At 46.5% G+C, this 23,861-nt stretch overlaps 1 protein-coding gene across 1 annotated transcript in view; it reads right to left on the bottom strand.

Annotated features, from left to right (window-relative positions):
- Window positions 1–6,300, bottom strand: part of USPL1 (ubiquitin specific peptidase like 1) — a 143,342-nt gene extending 137,042 nt beyond the window's left edge. The window contains exon 1 of the mRNA XM_077484487.1: window positions 6,204–6,300. Coding sequence (XP_077340613.1) covers window positions 6,204–6,300 — 97 coding nt within the window. The remainder of the gene's footprint in view (window positions 1–6,203) is intronic.
- Window positions 6,301–23,861: the final 17,561 nt, after the last annotated feature.

Raw genomic sequence — 23,861 nt, 5'->3', positions numbered from 1 at the left:
TTTGGGGGGTCACTCCACAAAAAACTTTCCAGTAATGATGGAGGACTGTTTCCCACCCAACTGTTTCTCATATGTTGCAAAGAGAACTGGGATCCCAGATCTTCACATTTAAGGAGGTTGAACTCTCTTGGATGTGTGATTCAGTTCATTGGATATCATTGTGGACAGGAACAGAGCAGATCACTATTGTAAAGTAATGACACTACAGGAGACCTAAGAAGCCAGTGGGTAGCTAAGCCAAACAGACTCCACTTATAACTGAAATATCACTTTTAGATGGACTGACTCTTTAACTGTACAGGTGGCACAAAGTACATGGCATTAGTAAATTAAAGGAATATGAGAAACAGTCAATTATTGAAACACCTGCGTAAGATAAGAGTCACTGGAGTTGCACCTGTTCTGATCAATTTATAACTATTTGCAACAAGGTTGGGTTCACACCTGTCCATTCTAGTGTGCTGCGTTGTGACACAGTGGACCATAATGTATGGTTGTGCATTGTGGTGCACTGCAATGCATGAGTGTTGAAATTACATTGAGTCAATGTGTTGGGGTACCATTAACAATGGCTGGCACTGCAACACACTAATCCCTGTAACATGTATGCAGCCCTCTTTTGGGGGTGGGGGTGCATGCTGGTTGAACTGTGTTTGGTTAGTGGCTGACCCAGGCTGGGATAACAGGCTAACAATTGTAAGTTTACTTCCCAGGATTTTCGGTCATATGAAAAGGAGGGAGGCTGAGGTCTAGGGCTCTCTATCTAGCTGAACTGGTTGATTGGACTGTGCTTTTTTATCAGGACCGATGCACCTTGCCGAAGCAACCACCTGTTCATAGGACTCTGTAAGTCCTCCTCTCGCTGTCTTGCTGGGGCCCACAGTGGCGGTGATGCCCTTAATACATTTTCTGGACTCCACCAGTACCATGGTCATGCCAGTTCTGAACCAAGAGATACTCTTGTTTATAGCCCCGGAGGCTCCCTCTGCTGCTGTTTCATCTCAGTCACTGCAGCCATCATCTTCTTGCTCTGATAAATTTATCAAGGTGTCCTGGAGCACTTTGATGTTCGATAGTAATGAGGATGAATGTCCAACCTTCCCAGAGGCTGTCATCTCACTGCCGTGGGTCCCCGAATAAGCCACTGCTCCAGCACCATCTGCTGCTGCCTCACACAGAGACTGGCTTCAAAAAAGATTACACGACCCTGAAGATGCTGACCTCTTGCATGGGTCGGTTCCCCTAGGGCAGAAGCTAAGCTGGTTATCTTGGCTCCAAAGATAGCTTGATACCTATGTTTTATCAAATATTGGTATGTGTTCCCTTATGTGCCCCAGGACTTGTTCAGGCAACTTCACAAAGAGCAGCCTAGGATCTATAATCGTACTGTCCGGGAGAAACTTCACGTACTGCAACTTCTCCTGGAATTATGGTACCAGAATAAATTCATAGAAGCCCAGTTTCATAGGATCTACTAGGAGTGGAACACTGATCGCCATATTTAAATAGACCAGGTTGAACTGGTCAAACCAGACTATACCTACCTGGTTGTACATCAGGTGACCAGCACCCACTCGATCACGGGAGAGATCTTGTTGCCAAATCCAAATATCTATGTTTAAATGAGTGACTTCAAGTTATTTAATCTACATGCTGTTCTAGTGTTTAATATGTTAGTATGCCGTAATGTTTTTGCTGTACTTTGTTCATGTGTATTTATTGTATGCAGTGTACTTGTTTGAAGTTGGTCGCAGCCAGGATGGATTTAAAAAAAGGTGGAGGGAGAGTGTAGGCATTTTGAACTTTGTTTGGTTCTAGTAAATTGTTGGCTCACCCAGGCCGGGGTAAGTGTTAACTATTGTACGCTTAGTTTCTGAGCTTTTTGGTCCTGGATGAACCACCTATGCTATAAAAAGGGGGAGGCTGAGGTTCAAGGCTCTCTTCCTAGCTGAACTGGTTTGTTTGACTCTGTTCATGTAGCCATGTGTCGGCTTTTCCTCTAGTCGTGAGTAGAGGATAGCCGATCAGCTGCTCTTCCTGACAGGGGGGGGGGTTTGCACTGATAATCAGTGCATTGATTATCAGTGCAGACCCATCGAGGATGCCCACCTATGACCACCAGGGATGCCCACCCATGACCACCAGGTAAGCCCATTAGAGCCCACCACAGAGGCCCATCAGTGATGCCTGCCAGTGCCTCCTGATCAGTGCTGTCAGTGCCATATACGAGTTCCAATCAGTACCACCTGTCAGTGCCCATAGGTGCTGCCTATGAGTGTCCATCAGTGCTGTATATCAGTGCCACCTATCAGTGCCCATCAGTGCTGCTTATCAGTGCCGCCTATTAGTGCTGCATATAAGTGCCTCATTATTAGTGTGACCTCATGAGTGCCAGTCAGCACTGCCTCATCAGTGCCTGTCAGTGCAGCCTCATCAGTGCTCATCAGTGAAGGAGAAAAATTACTTATTTACAAAGTTCTGTAACAGAAACAAAGAAAACATTTTTTTTTCAAAATGTTATTTTTTTATTTGTAGCGCTAAAAATAAAAACCCCAGTGGTGATCAAATACCACCAAAAGAAAGCTCTAATGATAAAAATTTTGTTTGGGTACAGTGTCAAATGACTGCGCAATTGTCATTCAAAATTATGCACAAAGTTCCCCCGATCCTCCCCTTCTGGGCCCCCTCCCCTACGGTGCTCCTGGTTACTCCTCTTCTCGGGTGCCCCCAGGGAGAGCCTCTCTCCCTGGTGGCACCCATGCTGGCACGCTCCCGAGTCCTGCTGCTGCGTTTATTAACACAGACAGAAGGACTCGTCTCCGCCCTCTGGCTCCCGTGTCACTGGATTTGATTGACAGCAGCAGGAGCCAATGGCACCTGCTGCGATCAATCTATCCAATGAGGATGGAGACAATGGCTGGAGCTGCTGTGCTCGTCCCTGTCGCTGGAATGATTGGGTTCAGGTAAGTAAAAGGAGGGCTTGGGGGGCAGCTGCAGCACAAAAGATTTTTCACCTTAACGCATAGAATGCATTAAGGTGGAAACCCCTGAGGGTTTACAACCGCTTTAAGTATGGAAGTTCACAGAACAATACAATACATAATTCCCTAGTACACTTACCACGGAGCCAGCAAAATAAAACAAGTCTAAACTGTTTGAAAAATATGTATTAGATTTACATTGTATGTATATTTGTGTAATATATGTGAAGCCACACTGCCACGTCAAGGCCTCTCTGCAAAGTGCGGTCCCTAACTCTACTCTAATGTAATTTCCAAAGTGAGACATTTATGGCAATAAATACATTTAGCAGCTAAACTAGTGCAAAAATGTTGATACAACAGAGGTTTTTGTTGCATATATTTGCAAACATATGTGAACTTACACAGTGTTCCCATAGCAGGGCGCACTGATCTACTTTATGGCTTGCTCTTGATCACAGCAACACCTCACATAATCTATTCTAAGTATTGGGTGCTCGTAGTGATACAACGTATGGTGTTAATAAAGCTTGGAAAATTACTAGCACTTGAATTAATTATCCATTTATTGTGAGAGTAATGCCATATTATTCCATTCAATATATTATAGACATGTGCGCTTCGTTTCGTACGAATCTCAAATTCGTACGAATTTCTCAAAATTCGTACGTTGGGGAGGATCCGAAATACGAATTGCCGTGCGTCCGAATTCTGTACGGAATACAAACTTTTGTTTACGAATTCCGGATCTCAGTCATTATGCTTATTATGACTTGCAGAAGACTTCTGTTGCTTACAAGTAAAAATCCAGTATTTTCTGCTAGAAAATCACTCAGAAGCCCCAAAAATTATATATATATTTTTTAGCAGAGACCCTAGGGAATAAAATAGCGGTTGTTGCAATATTTTATGTGACGCGGTATTTGCGCAGAGGTCTTTTAAACGCAAGTTAGCCCTTTATCACGGTGCTGGTGTCATTGCTGTATGTCACGCTGCTGATGTCAGTGCTCTCTATCACGGTCCTTTTGTCAGATCACTCTATCACGGTGCAGGTGTCATTGCTGTATGTCACGCTGCTGATGTCAGTGCTCTCTATCATGGTGCTGGTGTCAGATCACTCTATCACGGTGCAGGTGTCATTGCTGTATGTCACGCTGCTAATGTTACTGCTCCCTAGAGGTTGACCGAAAAAAAAAGGACTAACTTGAAAGACCTACTGGATTTTTTCTTGTAAGCAACAAGTGTCAGAAAAGATTTAGTCTTTAAATGGTTAAACTGAGAACGTCTACACACGGAGATCAGCCCATTGAAGAAGAAACATTGTATCATTTTGTTCTTTTCTTGGCAGCCTGCCCAGAGAGGATGAAAGTCCTTCACTGATGTCTTCAGGCAACTTACATTGACTTCTATCACAGAAGTCTTCTGAAAGTCATAATAAGCATAATGAGCAATGTTTTTGCCTTTAAATTCATCGTAAAGAACATTCGTACACGTTAACAACAATTCGTATTTCGTACAAAACAGAACGGAATTTCGGACACGAAATACGAAGTACGAATTAATTTAATTACGAATCGAAACGGAACAGAACAAAACGAATTTATTGACGGCGCCCATGTCTAATATATTATTGCTGGTTTTTCTAGTACCAAATGGCAAAGTGCAAAAAGGAAAAAAAAATACTGGCCTCCAACCTTCCCTTATAGCCAGTCCAACACACCTAAAAAAAAGTATCATCCTCCAACCTTCCCCTATAGCTGGTCCAAAACACGCCTGGAAAAAAATGATCAGTCTCCAACCTCCCCTTTTAGCTGATCCAACACATGTCTGAAAAGAAAAAAAACTGGCCTCCAGCTTCCACCATATCCAGTCCAAAACACATCTAAATGAAATACCAGCCTCCAACCTTCCCCTATTGCTGGTTTGCACACATTTAGTGCAATGGCAAAAAGAAAAAAAATACTGGCCTCCAACCTCCCCTTATAGCCAGTCCAAAACACACCTAAAAAAGTATCATCCTCCAACCTCCCCTTTTAGCTGGTCCAAAACATGTCTGAAAAGAAAACAAATGGCCTCCAGCCTCCCATATAGCCAGTCCAACACACATCTAAATGAAATACCAGCCTCCAACCTTCCCCTATTGCTGGTTTGCACACATCTAGTGCCAAATGGCAAAAAGAAAAAAAAATACTGGCCTCCAACCTCCTCTTATAGCCAGTTCAACACACGCCTAAAAAAAAGTATCATCCTCCAACCTCCCCTTTTAGCTGGTCCAAAACACGTCTGAAAAGAAAAAAACATGGCCTCCAGCCTCCCCTATAGCCAGTCCAACACACATCTAAAAAAAATACCAGCCTCCAACCTTCCTCTATAGGTGGCCCAGCACATGTCTAAAAAAAAGTACCATCTTTCAACCTCCCCTTTTAGCTGGTCCAACAGATACCTGAAAAAAATACTGGCCTCCGACCTCCCCTTATAGCCAGTCCAATACACACCTAAAAAACGTACCGTCCTCCAATCTCTCCATATAGCTAGTCCAACACACTGACTACCCTATCTCTACACACTGCAAACTGACTACCCTATCACTACACACTGCACACTGACTACCCTATCAGGACTCACTGTCTACCCTATCACGACTCACGACACACTGATTACCCTATCACTACGCACGACACACTGACTAGCCTATCACTACACACAACACACTGACTAGCCTATCACTGCACACCACACACTGACTAGCCTATCACTACACACCACACACTGACTAGCCTATCACTACACACGACACACTGACTACCCTATCACTGCACATCACACACTGACTAGCCTATCACTACACACTGCACACTGACTACCCTATCACTGCACAGCACACACTGAATAGCCTATCACTACACACCACACACTGACTAGCCTATCACTACACACTGCACACTGACTACCCTATCACTACACACTGACTGCCTTATCATTACACACTGACTTAAAAGTTCCAGCCTCCAACCTCCCCCTATTGCTGTTTCAACACACCAGGGGTATAAAGATAAAGGGGGTGGGGGGGACAAACCCCCCCCCCCCAAGATGTACTTGGTGTCAGGAAGGTCACATGCCTTCCATCTCTTCCATAGTGTGGGGAAAAAAACTATGGTCCTGCAACTTTTGTAGGGGGAGATGATGACACTTATGGCCTTTGCATTTCTCCCCATCTGCTACTGGTGAAAGAGAACGCACAGTAAAGCTCCTGGTCCTCTTCTGATAACTCAGGATTCAGTTCTTCATTGTCAGGATCTATGATTTCCTCCATCCTCATCTATGTCGTCAGGTCCATCGGTGGTAACAGTGAAGAGAAGAAACATTATTACTAAAGAATATGTACAATGATAGCCTTTTTGAAATGGTTACCTCAGGTGCTGGGAGAATATGGAAGGACCAATGTGTGGTTCCTTATACATACCGTCTCCATGTCGAATGGTGGGCTTACTTCCCAAGCCTTCAGTTTCCCCCAGTCTATGCCATTAAAAAATGGGTGGCTTTGCAGATCTTTAACATGCATCTCTCTTGCGTTTGCGCAAGAAGATAGAAGCTGTAATAATATGAAAAACAAAGGTTAACATTGGTACAAAAGCAATAATTAGGCAATTCTTCTTTAATAAATATGAATAAAATAGCTACTTTCTGGCTGGTAACAGATGGTGTTTACTTACTTTGTCCACTATGAGGTCCTTAAGATCCACGTTGAAATCCTCAAGGAAACTTGGAACATCGTTGCAAATTTAGTCTACGAGCACCTCATCATCTTCTGAGTAGTCGGCTGAGCCGGTGTCTGTGTAGGCGAATGGATATTCTCCAGTTGCCATCTCATAGACTATAACTCCCAGGGAAAAATAGTCAGCAGCAAATCCATATGGCATTCTTAAATGGATCTGTAGAAATATCAAAAAAGAAAAGTAAGTGACTGGTTGCTTTACTGACAAGAAGAAGGGAAAAGCAAAATGATCCAATACTCACTTCTGGTGCCATGTAGAATGGAGTGCCGGCATAACACGTCAGGCAGGGCAGGACTTACCATTGGGCTTGACTGGGCTCAAGCCCATGGGCCCCGCCCAATAGGGGGCCCCGCGGGCCCTGCCGAGATACATAGCCGAGTGTACTCGGTTTGGCTCCACTCACAGTCATGCCCAGTCCCGCCCTATGATGGACATAATACAGGGACTGGGTGTAACTGAGTACTCTCGGCTCCACTTGGGACTGCGAGAGGACCCGAGAGCTGCCAAGAACCGCCAAGAGGACCCGAGACCCACCGAGAGGACCCGAGACCCGCTGAGAGCCACCGAGATCCGCCGAGAGCTGCCAAGAGAGGACCCGAGAGCCCCCGAGATACACAGGACTCTGTATCTGGGTGGTGCCATTTTTAAAGTTCAAGACTGCAATGACAAGGCTGTAAATGACACTGGGGCAAGGCTGCAAATGACAAGGCTACACTGACAAGGCTGCAATGACACTGGACAAGGCTGCAGATGGATGGGCAAGGCTGTAGATGGACACTGATAAAGCTGCATTGATGGACATTTAAATGTAAGTTTTTTCCCTTAAAATTCCCTCCTAAACTTGGGGTGCATGTTATACACCGGCGCGTGTTATACACCAATAAATATGGTAATGTATAGAAGGTAGGGCCCGAAAGTGACTCAAGCCCAGGGGCCCCCACCACCCTAAGTCCTGCCCTGGCGTCAGGGCATGATACGAATGCACATCCATTTCTGTTAGGCCAAAATCAGTGATTCTGACATGTCCACTGCTATCCAGCAGAATTTTTTCTGGTTTGATATCCAGATGTGCAATTCCCTGGCTATGAAGGGACTGCAGGCCACAAATTATCTCAGCCGTGAGGAACCTGATGGAGAGATAGAAAAGGTTGATATAACGCTCTAATTATCAGGTATAGTCATGTATACATGCAATAACTAAATTGTGTTGAAAAAATATATCATAATAATGGCTAATGGTGGCAGGTGCTCAATATTTTGGAGGGGGCGGCAAACCAACGCCATTACCCCCCCTGCAGGAGATGGACAAGAAGGCAGTGAACCTCCCACACGGGAGACACATGGGAAGGTGGCAATTCCCCCCCCCCACGCGGTAGATGGACAGGAAGCTGGCAATCACCCCCTGCCCCCTCCCCCGTGGAAAACAGACAGGAAGGTGGCGATCAGAGGCCTCCTTACCTAAGGAGGCAGAGGAGGAGGATCCAGGGTAGGGCTGCTGCTCATCGCTCCGGGGCCGTTGCTTCTCCTCCTGGCCGAACAGGAAGTGTGTTTTAAGACTCCCTGACCAGTTGAGTCTCAGGACCTGCTTCCTGATTGGCCGGGAGGAGAATCAGGAAGACAATAGCAAATATTAATTCACTATTATCACACAACTGGGTGGACTCAGAGCGCAGTGCTCTGTGCCTCGAGCCCATCCTTTTTTTGAAGCCAATTAAAGCCTCAGACTAATCACGTGCTTAATAAAATCCACATTGAAATCCATGCGTCTGGCGCCCTGCAAGAAGATTAGGGGCTCAGCGCATGGATGATAATGCAAGAATTTAGCATAATACATAGAAGTGTTTTATAGGGATATTTTACATCACTGATAAATATTTAACAAACATTTGGTAGGACAGATGTAGTGAAATTCAGACCTTCCTGCCACAAAATAGCTAATAAGCTTATCACCCATACAAAATCCAATTGGCTATAGAGCTTCTAACCCTACACGTTTCGGAGCGCTGGGAGTCTCCTTCCTCAGGGGTAGATATATAGCATAAAGCACAATTATATCAGAATACAGTATTGTACAGGTGTAGTATGGTATTTATTTAAAAGCAACAGAGCAGGTCAGGCAATGGAGGTGGCTTCCCAATTTCCAAGGTTCCCACAGATAGACAATATTAAATATGGTACTGGGGTGTAAGTTTTTGCTGCCAGTAGGCAGAGGGGTCCTTATTGTCCCCGAAAGAGATCCACCGGGTACATCTGAAAGAAACACTGGGGCAAAAAATGCCTGGCCCTGAAGTGGTGGTGCAGGTAAAATAGATGGATTGATGTAAATTCCAAACCCGCAAAATATAATGGTGGCTTATACAAGGGATTGGAGAGGGATGTCAGACTGTCCGTTCGGCATTCCACAGACAAAGCTGTTGTTCATATTATATATCTTTCTATGATATGATTGCTATATTTACAGTACTATGTCATGTAGGGCCAGTGCTAGACTATTTTGCACCCAAGCAAGACCAGATACTTGCGCCCCCACCCCCACACAAAAAGAAATGGAATGGCTTTGTGCAGTGTCATTAAATAATAGCACAATACACTCTTTGATCACAGATCCCCATGTGTATTGTGTGACAATATGTCACAATGTTTTTTTTTATAATGGCACTTTTTAATTACTTCACTGTATGCCATTATAAAAAATATATTAGTGGCGGAACACCAGGGCCCGATTGCAAGTGCGACCTTTGCGGCCTGATCATTCGGTCTGGATTAGGAGCATCATATGCCTGGTGCTGAGGATTTTGGTGGGCCCTGGATTATGAAGCCCCTTGCCCTGTATGCTACATTAAAATTTTCTGTACAGCCCCGCCTTAACCACCACTTGTGCCTAGGCATTCTTTCCATTACCACCCACTGCACCTGGGACCCCTTTGCTCATTATCTATTATGCAGACCTACTACAGGAGATGGTCAGAGACCGCAGACATACTACAGGAGATGGTCAGAGACTGCAGATATACTACAGGCGATGGTCAGAGACCGCAGACATACTACAGGAGATGGTCAGAGACTGCAGACATACTACAGGAGATGGTCAGAGACTGCAGACACAGTACAGGAGATGGTCAGAGACCGCAGACATGGTACAGGAGATGGTCAGAGACTGCAGACATACTACAGGAGATGGTCAGAGACTGCAGACATAGTACAGGAGATGGTCAGAGACTGCAGACATACTACAGGAGATGGTCAGGGACTGCAGACGTGGTACAGGAGATGATCAGAGACTGCAGACATAGTACAGGAGATGGTCAGAGACTGCAGACATAGTACAGGAGATGGTCAGAGACTGCAGACATAGTTCAGGAGATGGTCAGAGACTGCAGACATGGTACAGGAGATCATCAGAGACTGCAGGCATAGTACAGGAGATGGTCAGAGACTGCAGACATGGTACAAGAGATGGTCAGAGACTGCAGACATGGTACAAGAGATGGTCAGAGACTGCAGACATACTACAGGAGACGATCAGAGATTGCAGACATGGTGCAGGAGATGGTCAGAAATTGCAGACATAGTACAGGAGATGGTCACAGACTGCACACATAATACAGGAGAGGGTCAGAGACTGCAGACATTGTACAAGTGTGTCCTAGCAGTGACCAGTGCAAACAGGGGTTTACAAGATATAACTATAAGTGGCAAAAAAAAACATATTTTTTAACAGTCATTTTTCAAGCACAGGAGGACAGTAAATGGTTGACATGTCTGTGAAGCTCCCAGCCTGACCAGCTAATTCCTTCAAAGATAACAAGTAAAGTTAGATAAATCAGGGATGGCTGACACCAACTCAGGCACAAATAACTATAGAAACAGCTTAAGTTTGAAGGTCTTGCAGAAGTGTAATCATCAGTCACTATGCTGGTAAATACAAACACAGATAAGCAGTGTGAGAAGATGGAGGGGATGTCATCCTGATCATTGTCTAACCTACACATAGGACAGGAGAGCACACCGATTATTAGACTTCTGCATTAAAAGTGAGTGTGTGACATGATCATACCTTCTTCTTTCTCAGGTATGTCAGATCCTCTGCATCCCGTCTTGCTCTGGTCACTAGCATCTTCTGATCAAATGTGGCGGGCTGGGCAATCTGATTGGCTAAGGGGGCGGTGGGAGGCGGAGCAACTTAGAAGTCATGCACTCCCACTCAGAAGAGCAGCGCTATTGGCTGCCTGACACACTGGTCTGTCCTTCTCCCTCCAGCAGGTGAAAGCCGTGGGAGGGAGAGGGGGAAGCTGCACACCGCTCTGTAATTAATTACACCTGCCCGCCGCACTGAGCGCCTTGCTGTCCGGGGCCCCTCTATCAACAGCCCTGTTGGGAGCCTGGGGAGCGACAAGGAGGAAGAGATGAGGCAAGGGTCAGCAGCGTCCCTAGGTGGCAGTGCGCCCTAGGCGGCTGCCTAATCCGCCTAGTGGTTGCACTGGCCCTGATGTTATGCCCCCTTTCTATTATCAAAGCACCCTACTGCCTTACCTTATCATCTCAATAATTAATGGTGCCCTTTCCTTTATGAAGTTCTCCAGGTCTCCACCACTTAGGTATTCCATGACGAAGAATAAGAGATCCTGTGCAGAGGAAAGAAAGATTCAGGTTCTAGAACTGATTCCCTATTAAAATCACTATGCAGCTTTAGGTGGATTGTGAGAAAGGTAGGTGTCATATACAGTGGTATTCTGAGAGGATAATCATTTAACACCAACCTCTTTCACAAAATAAACAGAAGGTATAGTTACTTAACTTTGTCTGGAAGGTACCATATGCACGAATGCAGAATGGGCTGGTACAAACTTCCTTCAGTATGTGGCTCTCGTTGAGGGCATCTTTGTAGTCTTCGTTGTTCTTGACTAGGATTTTGACAGCCAGCGGTTCATCAGTGGAGGTTTGTGATGCCAAAAACACCTAGAGATAAAAAAAGGGACAGAAATTATAACTGACAATTAGAGATGTTTATTGCCATTTAATACTTTATTTATCCCTTTCATGACTAAGCCTATTTCTGACATTTGGTGTTTACAAGTTAAAATCCCTATGTTTTGCTATAAAACTACTTAGAATCCCCAAACATTATATATATATATATATATATATATATATATATATATATATATACATTTTTTTTTTTTTTTTAGCAGAGAATCTAGAAAATAAAATGGCGATTGTTGCAATATTTTATGTCACACGGTATTTGTGCAGCAGTGTTTTAAACGCAATTTTTTGGGAAAGGGGACACTTTCATGAATTAAAAAAAAAATTAAACAGTATAGTTATCCCAATTTTTTTGTATAATGTGAAAGATGATGTTACGTCAAGTAAATAGATACCAAATATGCCACGCTTTATAATTGCATGCACTTGTAGAATGGCGACAAACTTTGATACTTAAAAAATCTCCCTACGCAATGCTTTTTTTTTACGGTTACCAGGTTAGAGTTACAGAGGAGGTCTAGTGCTAGAATAATTGCTCTCACTCTGACGATCGCGGCAATACCTCACATGTGTGATTTGAACACCGTTTACATATGCGGGCGTGACTTCCATATGTGTTTTCTTTGCTGCATAGGGGCAGTTTGAAAATGTATTTATTTTTTCTTATTTATTTTTATATGATTAAATTCAGTTTTTTTTTTATTTGATCACTTTTATGTAAACATCCCTTGTGATAGTAATAGGTGGTGACAGGTACTCTTTATGGAGGGATCGGGGGGTCTAAAAGACCCCAATTCCTTCCTTTGCACTTCAAAGTATTCAGATCACCCAAAACGGCGTATCTGAATACTGTATATTTTTTAAAATCAGGTGCCATTGGCAGCCGAGTAAACAGGAAGTGACGTCATTACGTTGATTCCATGTTTACATTAAGGAGACTGGAATGTTTCCGGCTTTGTTCCAGTCTGTCACTAATCGCCAGAAGACCCAGTCATCGATCGGCTCTCCGGTGCCACCAGGAGGCCCGGTAAGAGTGGCGGGAGGCGGCGGGAGGGGGGGATGTCCCCTCCCGCTCCTCCTGGATAACAACCGAGCGGCTTTTAGCCGCATCAGTTGTTATCTTCGGAAAGCCGATCGCGGCTCTAAACAACGGTACCGGGATGATGCCTTCAGCTGTGGGCATCATACCGGTATAGCCCTGAAAGCCGAGTATGCACATCTGCGGGAAGGAGTTAAGGGTCCACAATAATGGTAGAATCATTATAATGGCATTTTTATCATCAAAGGGTCTATAATGGTGAAACAGCTGAAATGATGGGACCTTCTCTCACTCCTGGGTGGAGATATAAGTCAATGAAGAATCCACCAAGAAAGGTGAGATCATCCCATTTTACTACAACTCATTCCTTCATAAAGAAGTTTTCCTTGAAACTAAGTTTCGCCACCATGATCCTTTCTTTTTTTTTTTTTTTTTTTATATAAAGTTAGATGCCTAATTAAATATTGAACTGAAAACAGCTAAATACACTGAAGATACATCAAAACAAAATATGTTTAATATAAGTTTTTTAATTTATTTTAATTAAAAAGAAGCAACAACCTGAATAGAAAAGCCTATCCCCAGTTCCCCTGAAGCAGTGATTTCTCTACAGAGCTTAGACACGTCTCTTTCTGAATCAGAGCTCAGAGCTCTCTAATCAGCTTGGCATGTGAGCGTTGATGATTGGAGAGCTCTAGCTCTGACTTCCCAAGAGGCTCTGCTCTGTAACATGCTGGCAAGCGACAGGCTGTTCTACTTAGCTGCTAAAGAAATAATAACTATAAACACTATAAACACCTTTCATGTTAATGCACCTGGAATGGATTTATCTGAAAAAAAATATATATATTATTTTGGGCTTTAAATCTATGTCCAGCTCTGCAACAGCCACACAGATAGAAATAAAAATACTTTTCTTTAGTAGAGTAGAGGAAGGGGATATCTGTCTGTGTCCTTGTTGCAGATTTTCCATCATTTCCTGTCTGGTGAAAAAAACATTGTCACCAGCACAGGAAGTGAGGGGAAATCTCTCATGTAGCCATGGATAGCGATAAAGCAAGACAGAGGTTCAGATCCTCTCGCACTATATATGAACATTTTAAACCAGAGAAAATATCTGACCACTTACCTTTCCATAACTCCCCTCTCCGAGAAGGCTATGGAATCTGAAGCCATCCATTGTCATTGGGATGATCTCCTTAGTGCTGGGGTACTGACAGTCACTTGTTGGTGGCGTCTCAATGTGAACTTTACATGTTGGTGGTGTCTCAATGTGGACTTCACATGTTGGTGGCATCTCGATGTGGACTGCACATGTTGGTGGTGTCTCGATGTGGACTTCACATGTTGGTGGAGTCTCGATGTGGACTGCACATGTTGGTGGCGTCTCGATGTGGACTTCACATGTTGGTGGAGTCTCAATATGGACTTCAAATATTGCTGGCGTCTCGATGTGGAGTTAACATGTTGGTGGAGTCTCGATGTGGATTTTATGTTGGGCCTCACTCACTGGGGCAGGCCTGCCATGTGAGCTGCATCTGCAGTAAATACCCTGTACATCTGCAATAAAATAAAAAATTGGATTTAGAACCTTTTTTTTACATTTGATACATTTTTCTTTTTAGAACATCAAATTATAGGAAGTAAAGTTCAAAACTCCATTGCCGGGGACAAATAACAAACCCACCATGACAGGGACAACTATTTTTCCCCTAAAAATGCTGGTTGCCTGGCATTTATCCTGACCCACTTGAGATCACACTTTCTACAATTCAGTGTGTCAAAAAGATGGCAACAAGTATTTTAAGTGATGTGATGATTTCGAGTTAAATTAGAAGGCAGATCACAAATTAAGTTGTGAAGCTGCAACAGGAAGTAGTTATGTCACCTGCCTGGCTGTACATTGTTGCAGGGGTTGGTAAATCATCAGACGAGTTAAAAAAAATGACAAATGTATTTTAACCACTTGCCAACGGGTTGGTTCTCCTGCGTGAATCACTGTAGCTGTAGAAAAGAGGCAGAATGGTGATCTGCCTTTGTAAACAAGGAGGATCCCCATTCTGACAGGGGACATGTCAGATCTGCTGTTCTCAGTGATCGGGAACAGTGATCTCTGTTATGTCCCAGTGATAGAGGTCGACCGATATATCGGCCGATATTTGGCGTTTTTTAATTAATCGGCATCGGCCGATTGTGCTGTTAAAAAAGGCTGATGATATATTCAGCGCGACTTGCAAATGACTTCAGTAATAGAAGTCAGTGCAAGTTGCCTGGAGACTTGAGTGAAGCGACTTGTCTCCTCTCTGGGCAGTCTGCCAAGAAAAGATCAAAAAGATACAATGTTTACACTTGAATGAATGAACTCAACTCAGTGTGTAGAGTTCTCAGTTTAACCATTTAAAGACTCAATCTTTTTTGACACTTGATGCTTACAAATAAAAATCCTGTATTGTCTGCTAGAAATTCACTTAGAACCCCCAAAACTTATATATATATATTTTTTAGCAGAGATCCTAGGGAATAAAATAGGGGTTGTTGCAATATTTTATGTCACACGGTATTTGCGCAGCGGTCTTTCAAACTAAATTTTTTTGGGAAAAAATACACAGATTTAAAAAAAAAAACAGTAAAGTTAGCCCATTTTTTTTTCATTCAAAAGTTTTGATTACCTGTTTTTGTGTATATGTATGTATGTGTATATACAGTGGTGTGAAAAAGTGTTTGCCCCCTTCCTCATTTCCTGTTCCTTTGCATGTTTGTCACACTTAAGTGTTTCGGAACATCAAACCAATTTAAACAATAGTCAAGGACAACACAAGTAAACACAAAATGCAATTTGTAAATGAAGGTGTTTATTATTAAAGGTGAAAAAAAATCCAAACCACCATGGCCCTGTGTGAAAAAGTGATTGCCCCCTAAACCTAATAACTGGTTGGGCCACCCTTAGCAGCAAAAACTGAAACCAAGCGTTTGCGATAACGTGCAATGAGGCTTTTACAGCGTCCTGGAGGAATTTTGGCCCACTCATCTTTGCAGAATTGTCCTAATTCAGTTACATTAGAGGGTTTTCGAGCATGAACGGCCTTTTTAAGGTCATACCACAACATCTCAATAGGATTCAGGTCAGGACTTTGGCTAGGCCACTCCAAAGTCTTCATTTTGTTTTTCTTCAGCCATTCGGTGGTGGACTTGCTGCTGTGTTTAGGATCATTGTCCTGCTGCAGAACCCAAGTTCGTTTCAGCTTGAGTACACGAACAGATGGTCGGACATTCTCCTTCAGGATCTCTTGGTAGACAGCAGAATTCATAGTTCCTTTTATCACGGCAAGTCTTCCAGGTCCTGAAGCAGCAAAACAGCCCCAGACCATCACACTACCACCACCATATTTTACTGTTGGTATAATGTTCTTTTTATGAAATGCAGTGTTCCTTCTACGCCAGATATAATTGGATACACACCTTCCAAAGAGTTCCACTTTTGTCTCATCGGTCCACAGAATGTTGTCCCAAAAGTCTTGGGGATCATCAAGATGTGTTGTGGAGAAATTGAGACGAGCTTTGATGTTCTTTTTTGCTCAGCAGTGGTTTTCTCCTTGGAACTCTGCCATGCAGGCCATTTTTGCCCTGTCTTTTCCTGATGGTGGAGGCATGAACGCTGACCTTAACTGAGGCAAGTGAGGCCTGCAGTTCCTTGGACGTTGTTGTGGGGTCTTTTGTGACCTCTTGGATGAGTCGTCGCTGCGCTCTTGGGGTAATTTTGGGCGGCCGGCCACTCCTGGGAAGGTTCACCACTGTTCCATGTCTTCGCCATTTGTGGATAATGGCTCTCACTGTGGTTCGCTGGATTCCCAAAGCTTTGGAAATGGCTTTATAACCCTTTCCAGACTGATAGATCTCAATTACTTTCTTTCTCAATTGTTCCTGAATTTCTTTGGGTCTCGGCATGATGTGTAGCTTTTAAGGATCTTCTGGTGGACCTTACTTTGTCAAGCAGCTCCTATTTAAGTGATGCCTTGATTGTGAACAGGTGTGGCAATAATCAGGCCTGGGTGTGGCTAGAGAAATTGAACTCAGGTGTGGACAACCACAGTTATAGTATGTTTTAACAAGGGGGGCAATCACTTTTTCACACAGGGCCATGATGGTTTGGATTTTTTTTCACCTTTAATAATAAACACCTTCATTTACAAATTGCATTTTGTGTTTACTTGTGTTGTCCTTGACTATTGTTTAAATTGGTTTGATGTTCCGAAACACTTAAGTGTGACAAACATGCAAAGGAACAGGAAATGAGGAAGGGGGCAAACACTTTTTCACACCACTGTATATATATATATATATATATATATATATATATATATATATATATATATATATATATATATATATATTATATTATTATATTATATTTTTCATTCTAAATTATACATACAAGCGAACTGTTTGGATGTTTGTTTTGTTTAATAAATGTAAGAAATTTTCTGTATCACTTAAGGCTGCTTTCACACTGGAGCGAGCAGGCGTTGACGGTAAAACGCTGCCAGTTTTAGCGGCGCTTTACCGTCATTTTAGCGGGGCACTTATAATCCAGCTAGCGGCCCAGGAAGGGGTTAAATGTGCCAGTGAAGTGCCGCTGCCAAATCGCATTGCAGGTGCTTCAGCAGCGGTGCCCATTCATTTCAATGGGCAGGAGTGGTGGAGGAGCGGTATACACCACTCGAAAGATGCTGCTTGTAGGACTTTTTTTTTAACGTCCTGCCAGCCAGGGGCGGGCTGGGCTGGGGGGCAGGGTGGAAATTTCCCCCCAGGCCGGCACCTACATTATGTTCTAAAACGGCCGCTGGCCGTTTGTTCATTTCTTTTTTTACGCTGTGACGGGCAGCCGGGACCCGGTTCAATAATCTCCTTCTCTCTGTGGTTGTGCCGCTCCGTTCTGATCAGTCTCGGGCAGCGGCTGTCACTGACAGCCGAGTAGAGTGAAGCCGCCTCCCCCTCCTCCATGCACAGCACTGTGTAGACATGAAGGAGGAGGGGGAGGCGGCTTCAATCTGCTCGGCTGTGAGTGACAGCCGCTGCCGGGACTGATCAGAACGGCGCGACGTGAGTCACGTGACCACAGAGAGAAGGGGATTATTGCGCCGGGTCCCGGATCACTGAGCCAACAGATGTCACTCCACTCGGGTGCTGCTCACACCTCCCCCCTGCAATGCCACTGCCTTGGGCTCGAGGTACATTATGGGTCCTTAGGGGGGTTCTTTACTGTGGGGGGTCCTGCACTGTAGAGGGGGTCCTGCACTGTAGAGGGGGTCCTGCACTGTAGAGGGTGTCTGCACTGTAGGGGGGGTCCTGCACTGTAGAGGGGGTCTGCACTGTAGAGGGGGTCTGCACTGTAGGGGGGGTCCTGCACTGTAGAGGGGGTCCTGCACTGTAGCGGGGGTCCTGCACTGTAGAGGGGGTCCTGCACTGTAAAGGGGGTCTGCACTGTAGGGGGGGTCCTGCACTGTAGAGGGGGTCCTGCACTGTAGAGGGGGTCTGCACTGTAGAGGGGGTCTGCACTGTAGGGGGGGTCCTGCACTGTAGAGGGGGTCTGCACTGTAGAGGGGGTCTGCACTGTAGGGGGGGTCCTGCACTGTAGAGGGGGTCTGCACTGTAGAGGGGTCCTGCACTGTAGAGGGGTCCTGCACTGTAGAGGGGGTCTGCACTGTAGAGGGGGTCTGCACTGTAGGGGGGATCCTGCACTGTAGAGGGGTCCTGCACTGTAGAGGGGTCCTGCACTGTAGGGGGGGTCCTGCACTGTAGGGGGGGTCCTGCACTGTAGGGGGGTCTGCACTGTAGAAGGGGTCCTGCACTGTAGAGGGGGTCCTGCACTGTTGGGGGTCTGCACTGCAGAAGGGGTCCTGCACTGTAGGAGGGGTCCTGCACTGTAGGGGGGTCTGCACTGTAGGGGGAGGGGTCTGTACTGTAGGGGAAGATTCGGCACTGTAGGGGGGTCTGTACTGTAGGGGAGTCTGTACTGTAGGGGGGTCTGCGCTGTAGGGTGGAGGGGTCTGTACTGTAGGAGGGTCTGCACTGTAGATGGGGGTCTGTATGGTAGGGAGGGGGGTCTGCACTGTAGGGGGTCTGTGTAACATGCAGGGGGTCCAGAGCTGTGAGGGGCTGTGTAATGTAAAGGGGTGCGGAGGTGCGGGGTGCTGTGTAATGTAAAGGGGTCCAGAGGTACAAGGGCTGTGTAATGTAAAGGGGTCCAGAGGTTCAGGGTGCTGTGTAATGTAAAGGGTTTCAGAGGTACAAGGGCTGTGTAATGTAAAGGGGTCAGGAGGTAAGGGGTCCAGAGGTACAAGAGCTGTGTAATGTAAAGGGGTGAGGAGGTAAGGGGTCCAGAGGTACAGGAGCTGTGTAATGTAAAGGGGTCCAGAGGTGCAGGCTGCTGTGTAATGTAAAGGGGTCCAGAGGTGCAGGCTGCTGTGTAATGTAAAGGGGTCCTTAGGTGCAAGGTTCTGTGTAATGTAAAGGGGTCCGGAGGTGCAGGGTGCTGTGTAATGTAAAGGAGTCCAAAAATGCAGGGTGCAGTGTAATTTAAAGGGGTCCAGAGGTGCAGTTGTGGAGAGGGGGGTACACAGTAGTGACAAAAAGATATTGAAGGATGCAGAGGTATGCAGGGGACACAGTGGGTGTTTTTACATTTTATGGTGGGGGGGGGGGGGTGCCAGATATAGGATCCGCCCCGGGTGCCAAATGCTCTAGGTACGCCCCTGGTGTGAGCACAGCAGACTACAACTCCTACCTCCCAGGAGTCTCAGAGGCAGGCCAGGTGTGTGGCACGTCAGGGGAGGGGACGCCCGGCGTCAAGAACGTCACGTCGCACGTGACCTGCTGGGCTTATGGGGAGCAGTGGCTAGCTGCAGTCTGCAGAGAAGATGAGACCTGCTTCAGGATCATCACCCCCCCCCCCCCCCCCGAAGAGTGGCAAGGACCTGGCTCAGTGTCTTCAGTCCTCACTGAATCAATGCTCCCCAGCCTGAAGTAAGACATCTGTGATAACCTTCACAAAATGGAATAGAATGGGAAAATCCGCTTCAGTTGTAAATTTAATTAATAATGCATAGTCATCAAGACAATTTAAAATTTTGGCAGTGGCAGCGTGTGTTTTTTTTTTTCTAGCACCTCCCCCCCACCAGCGGACTTAACACCCTCCCCCCCACCAGCGGACTTAACACCCTCCTCCCACCAGCGGACTTAACACCCTCCCCCCCACCAGCAGACTTAGCACCCTCCCCCCCAACCAGCGGACTTATCTAACACCCTCCCCCCCAACCAGCGGGCTTATCTAACACCCTCCCCCCCACCAGCGGACTTAACACCCTCCCCCCACCAGCAGACTTAACACCCTCCCCCCCAACCAGCGGACTTATCTAACACCCCCCCCCACCAGCGGACATAACACCCTCCCCCCCACCAGCAGACTTAACACCCTCCCCCCCAACCAGCGGACTTATCTAACACCCTCCCCCACAACCAGCGGGCTTATCTAACACCCCCCCCAACCAGCGGACTTAACACCCTCCCCCCCACCAGCGGACTTAACACCCTCCCCCCCACCAGCAGACTTAACACCCTCCCCCCCAACCAGCGGACTTATCTAACACCCTCCCCCCCACCAGCTTACTTAACACCCTCCCCCCCACCAGCAGACTTAACACCCTTCCCCCCAACCAGCGGACTTATCTAACACCCTCCCCCCAACCAGCGGGCTTATCTAACACCCTCCCCCCCACCAGCGGACTTAACACCCTCCCCCCCACCAGCAGACTTAACACCCTCCCCCCCAACCAGCGGACTTATCTAACACCCTCCCCCCCACCAGCGGACTTAACACCCTCCCCCCCACCAGCAGACTTAACACCCTCCCCCCAACCAGCGGACTTATCTAACACCCTCCCCCCCAACCAGCGGGCTTATCTAACACCCTCCCCCCAACCAGCGGACTTAACACCCTCCCCCCACCAGCGGACTTAACACCCTCCCCCCCACCAGAGGACTTGATACCCTCCCCCCCACCAGCAGACTTATCTAACACCCTCCCCCCCAACCAGCGGACTTATCTAACACACTCCCCCCCACCAGCAGACTTATCTAACACCCTCCCCCCCACCAGCAGACTTATCTAACACCCTCCCCCCCACCAGTGGACTTATCTTACACCCTCCCCCCCACCAGCGGACTTATCTAACACCCTCCCCCCACCAGCGGACTTATCTAACACCCTCCCCCCACCAGCGGACTTATCTAACACCCTCCCCCCCACCAGCGGACTTATCTAACACCCTCCCCCCCACCAGCGGACTTATCTAACACCCTCCCCCCCACCAGTGGACTTATCTAAAATGCTCCCCCCACCCACCAGCGGACTTACCTAACACCCTCCCCCCACCAGCGGACTTACCTAACACCCTCCCCCCACCAGTGGACTTATCTAAAATGCTCCCCCCACCCACCAGCGGACTTACCTAACACCCTCCCCCCACCAGCGGACTCACCTAGCTGATTAAGTGGTTCAATGGGCCACTTGACTGGACTTGCCCCCCAGGCCTAAGGCTGCCAGCCCTCCCCTGCTGCCAGCGCATCGCCTCAGTGTGAAAGCACTCGGGGCTTCCACACAGACTGCAGGAGAGCCGTTTTGCAGGCACTTTACAGGCGCTATTTTAAAGCGTCTGAAAAACGCCCCAGTGGGAAAGGTGTCTAACTGTTAGATTTTATGAGATGAAGGGGAAAAAATAAATAAATAATCGGCCTAACATATCGGCCCAAAAAAATCGGCATCATATATCGGCCATCAGCCGTGGCGATTTCTAAATATCGGTATCGGCATCAGCCAGAGAAAAACCCATATCGGTCGACCTCTACCCAGTGAGCCCACCCCCCCTACAGTTAGAACACATCGAGGGAACACAGTTAAGCCCTTGATTGCCCCCCTAGTGTTAATCCCTTCCCTGCCAGTGTCATTTTTACATTGATCAGTGCATTTTTATAGCACTTAAAAAAATGCTGGTTGCCTGGCATTTATCCTGACCCACTGGAGGTGATACTTTCTACAATCCAGTGCGGCAAGAAGCCCGCAAAAAGTATTTTAGGTGATGTGATGATTTAGAGTTAAATTAGAAGGCAGGTCACAAATGAAGTTGGTGAAGCTGCAACAAGATGTAGTTATGTCACCTGCCTGGCTGTACATTGTGGCAGGGGTTGGTAAATCATTAGACGAGCTAAAAAAAGACAAATGTATCTCTGGGGACCCTAATGTAAGGAAGGGGCCCTCTGGGGACACTGATGTAAGTGGGGGCTCTCTGGGGACCCTGATGTAAGGAGGGGCTCTCTGGGGACCCTGATGTAAGGGGGGGCTCTCTGGGGACCCTGATGTAAGGAGGGAGGCTCTCTGGGGACCCTGATGTAAGAGGAGGCTCTCTGGGGACCCTGATGTAGGGAGAGGCTCTCTGGGGACCCTGATGTAAGGAGGAGCTCTCTGGGGACCCTGATATAAGGAGGGGCTCTCTGGGGACCCTGATGTAAGGAGGGGCTCTCTGGGGACCTTGATGTAAGGAGGGGCTCTCTGGGGACCTTGATGTAAGGAGGGACTCTCTAGGGACCCTGATGTAAGGAGGGTCTCTCTCCGGACCCTGCTGTAAGGGGAGGCTCTCTGGTGACCCTGATGTAAGGGGAGGCTCTCTGGGGACCCTGATGTAAGGGGAGGCTCTCTGGTGACCCTGATGTAATGAGGGGGCTCTGGGGACCCTGATGTAAGTGGGGGTTCTGCACCCAGATATGTAATGAATATATATAAACACATGTAGCGCGGTCTCTTTAAGGACTATAAAACTACTGTTCCCAGAACCCCGCTGGTTCCCAGGATGTTTGGAGTTATGCCTCAGAGACTCATGGGGGAGGATATATAAGGAGGGGGAGAGGCCTAGTTCTTCCTTTTTGGACACCCCCCTCTCTCCTAGCAAGAGGAGGTCTGTGCTGAACTGCTGGAGGCACGAGGCCTAAAGCCTGGGCCTTGTGCTCTTTTCCAAAGAGCCCTCTGCCAGCTTAGCTGCACCTGAGAGACATTTTCTCATCTTTGCTGCAGTACACCAGAAGGATTGAAGACTCGGAGGTCAGTGGATTCCTGTTCCTAGACGAAAAGGCAGAGAAACCGGACTTGGACTTGTCCGGGTGGTGAGAGCTGTTTAAAGACAGATGCTTTATCTTTATTATTCGTTTGGATTACAAAGTTGTTCTTCAAGTGCACCACCGAAAGATTGCTAGCGAATATTGTTTCACTGGACTTCCATCTAGATCAGTCAGGCCTGACTGCATAGGTAGATAGTGTTGGGTGTTAGATTACCCATGCAGGGAAGTAGCTGAAAAAGGGCAGCGTTATGCCCCGTACACACGAGAGGACTTAATTCCGACAGACCTCCAAAGGAGTTCCGCCGGAGTTCCGACGGAGTTCTGGCGGACTTTTCGACCGAACGGACTTGGACACACACCATCACACCAAACTCCGACGGAGTCGAACGTGATGACGTACGACTGGATTCGAATAAGGAAGTTCATAGCCAGTAGCCAATAGCTGCCCTAGCGTCGGTTTTAGTCCGTCAGAGTAGCATACACACGAGCGGATTTTTCGAAGGGGACCGGGTCCGGCGGAGTTCCGTCGGGAAAATTTGAAGCATGCTTCATTTCTAAAGTCCGTCAGACTTTGGCGAATCAAAAGTCCATTGCAGCCCACACACGATCGAATAGTCTGACGGACTCAGTCCGTCGGAGTTTGGATGTTGAAAAGTCCGCTCGTGTGTACGGGGCATTAGAGTTGCATAGCAATACTTTATTATGCTGATTACTCTGTTTATCTTTATTACTGGTTACTGCAGGGACCTGATTATGTGTTGCAATCCAAATGTTTGATTCGTGTTATTCCTTTTATAAAAACAATAAGTAAAGTCAGTTATATACTTTCAAGGATTGTCTATGAGCTTGAGTTATCCACCCACGCACACACACATATTTAGAGTATAAGCGATTTAATGTGTATTGCTAGAT

Source organism: Lithobates pipiens, unplaced genomic scaffold (genome assembly GCF_037356315.1).
Source record: "Lithobates pipiens isolate NorthernLeopardFrog02 unplaced genomic scaffold, aLitPip1_a1.2 Scaffold_16, whole genome shotgun sequence".
In the NCBI taxonomy this organism is placed as follows: Eukaryota; Metazoa; Chordata; class Amphibia; order Anura; family Ranidae; genus Lithobates; species Lithobates pipiens.
This window is presented reverse-complemented; position numbering and strand designations above follow the sequence as displayed.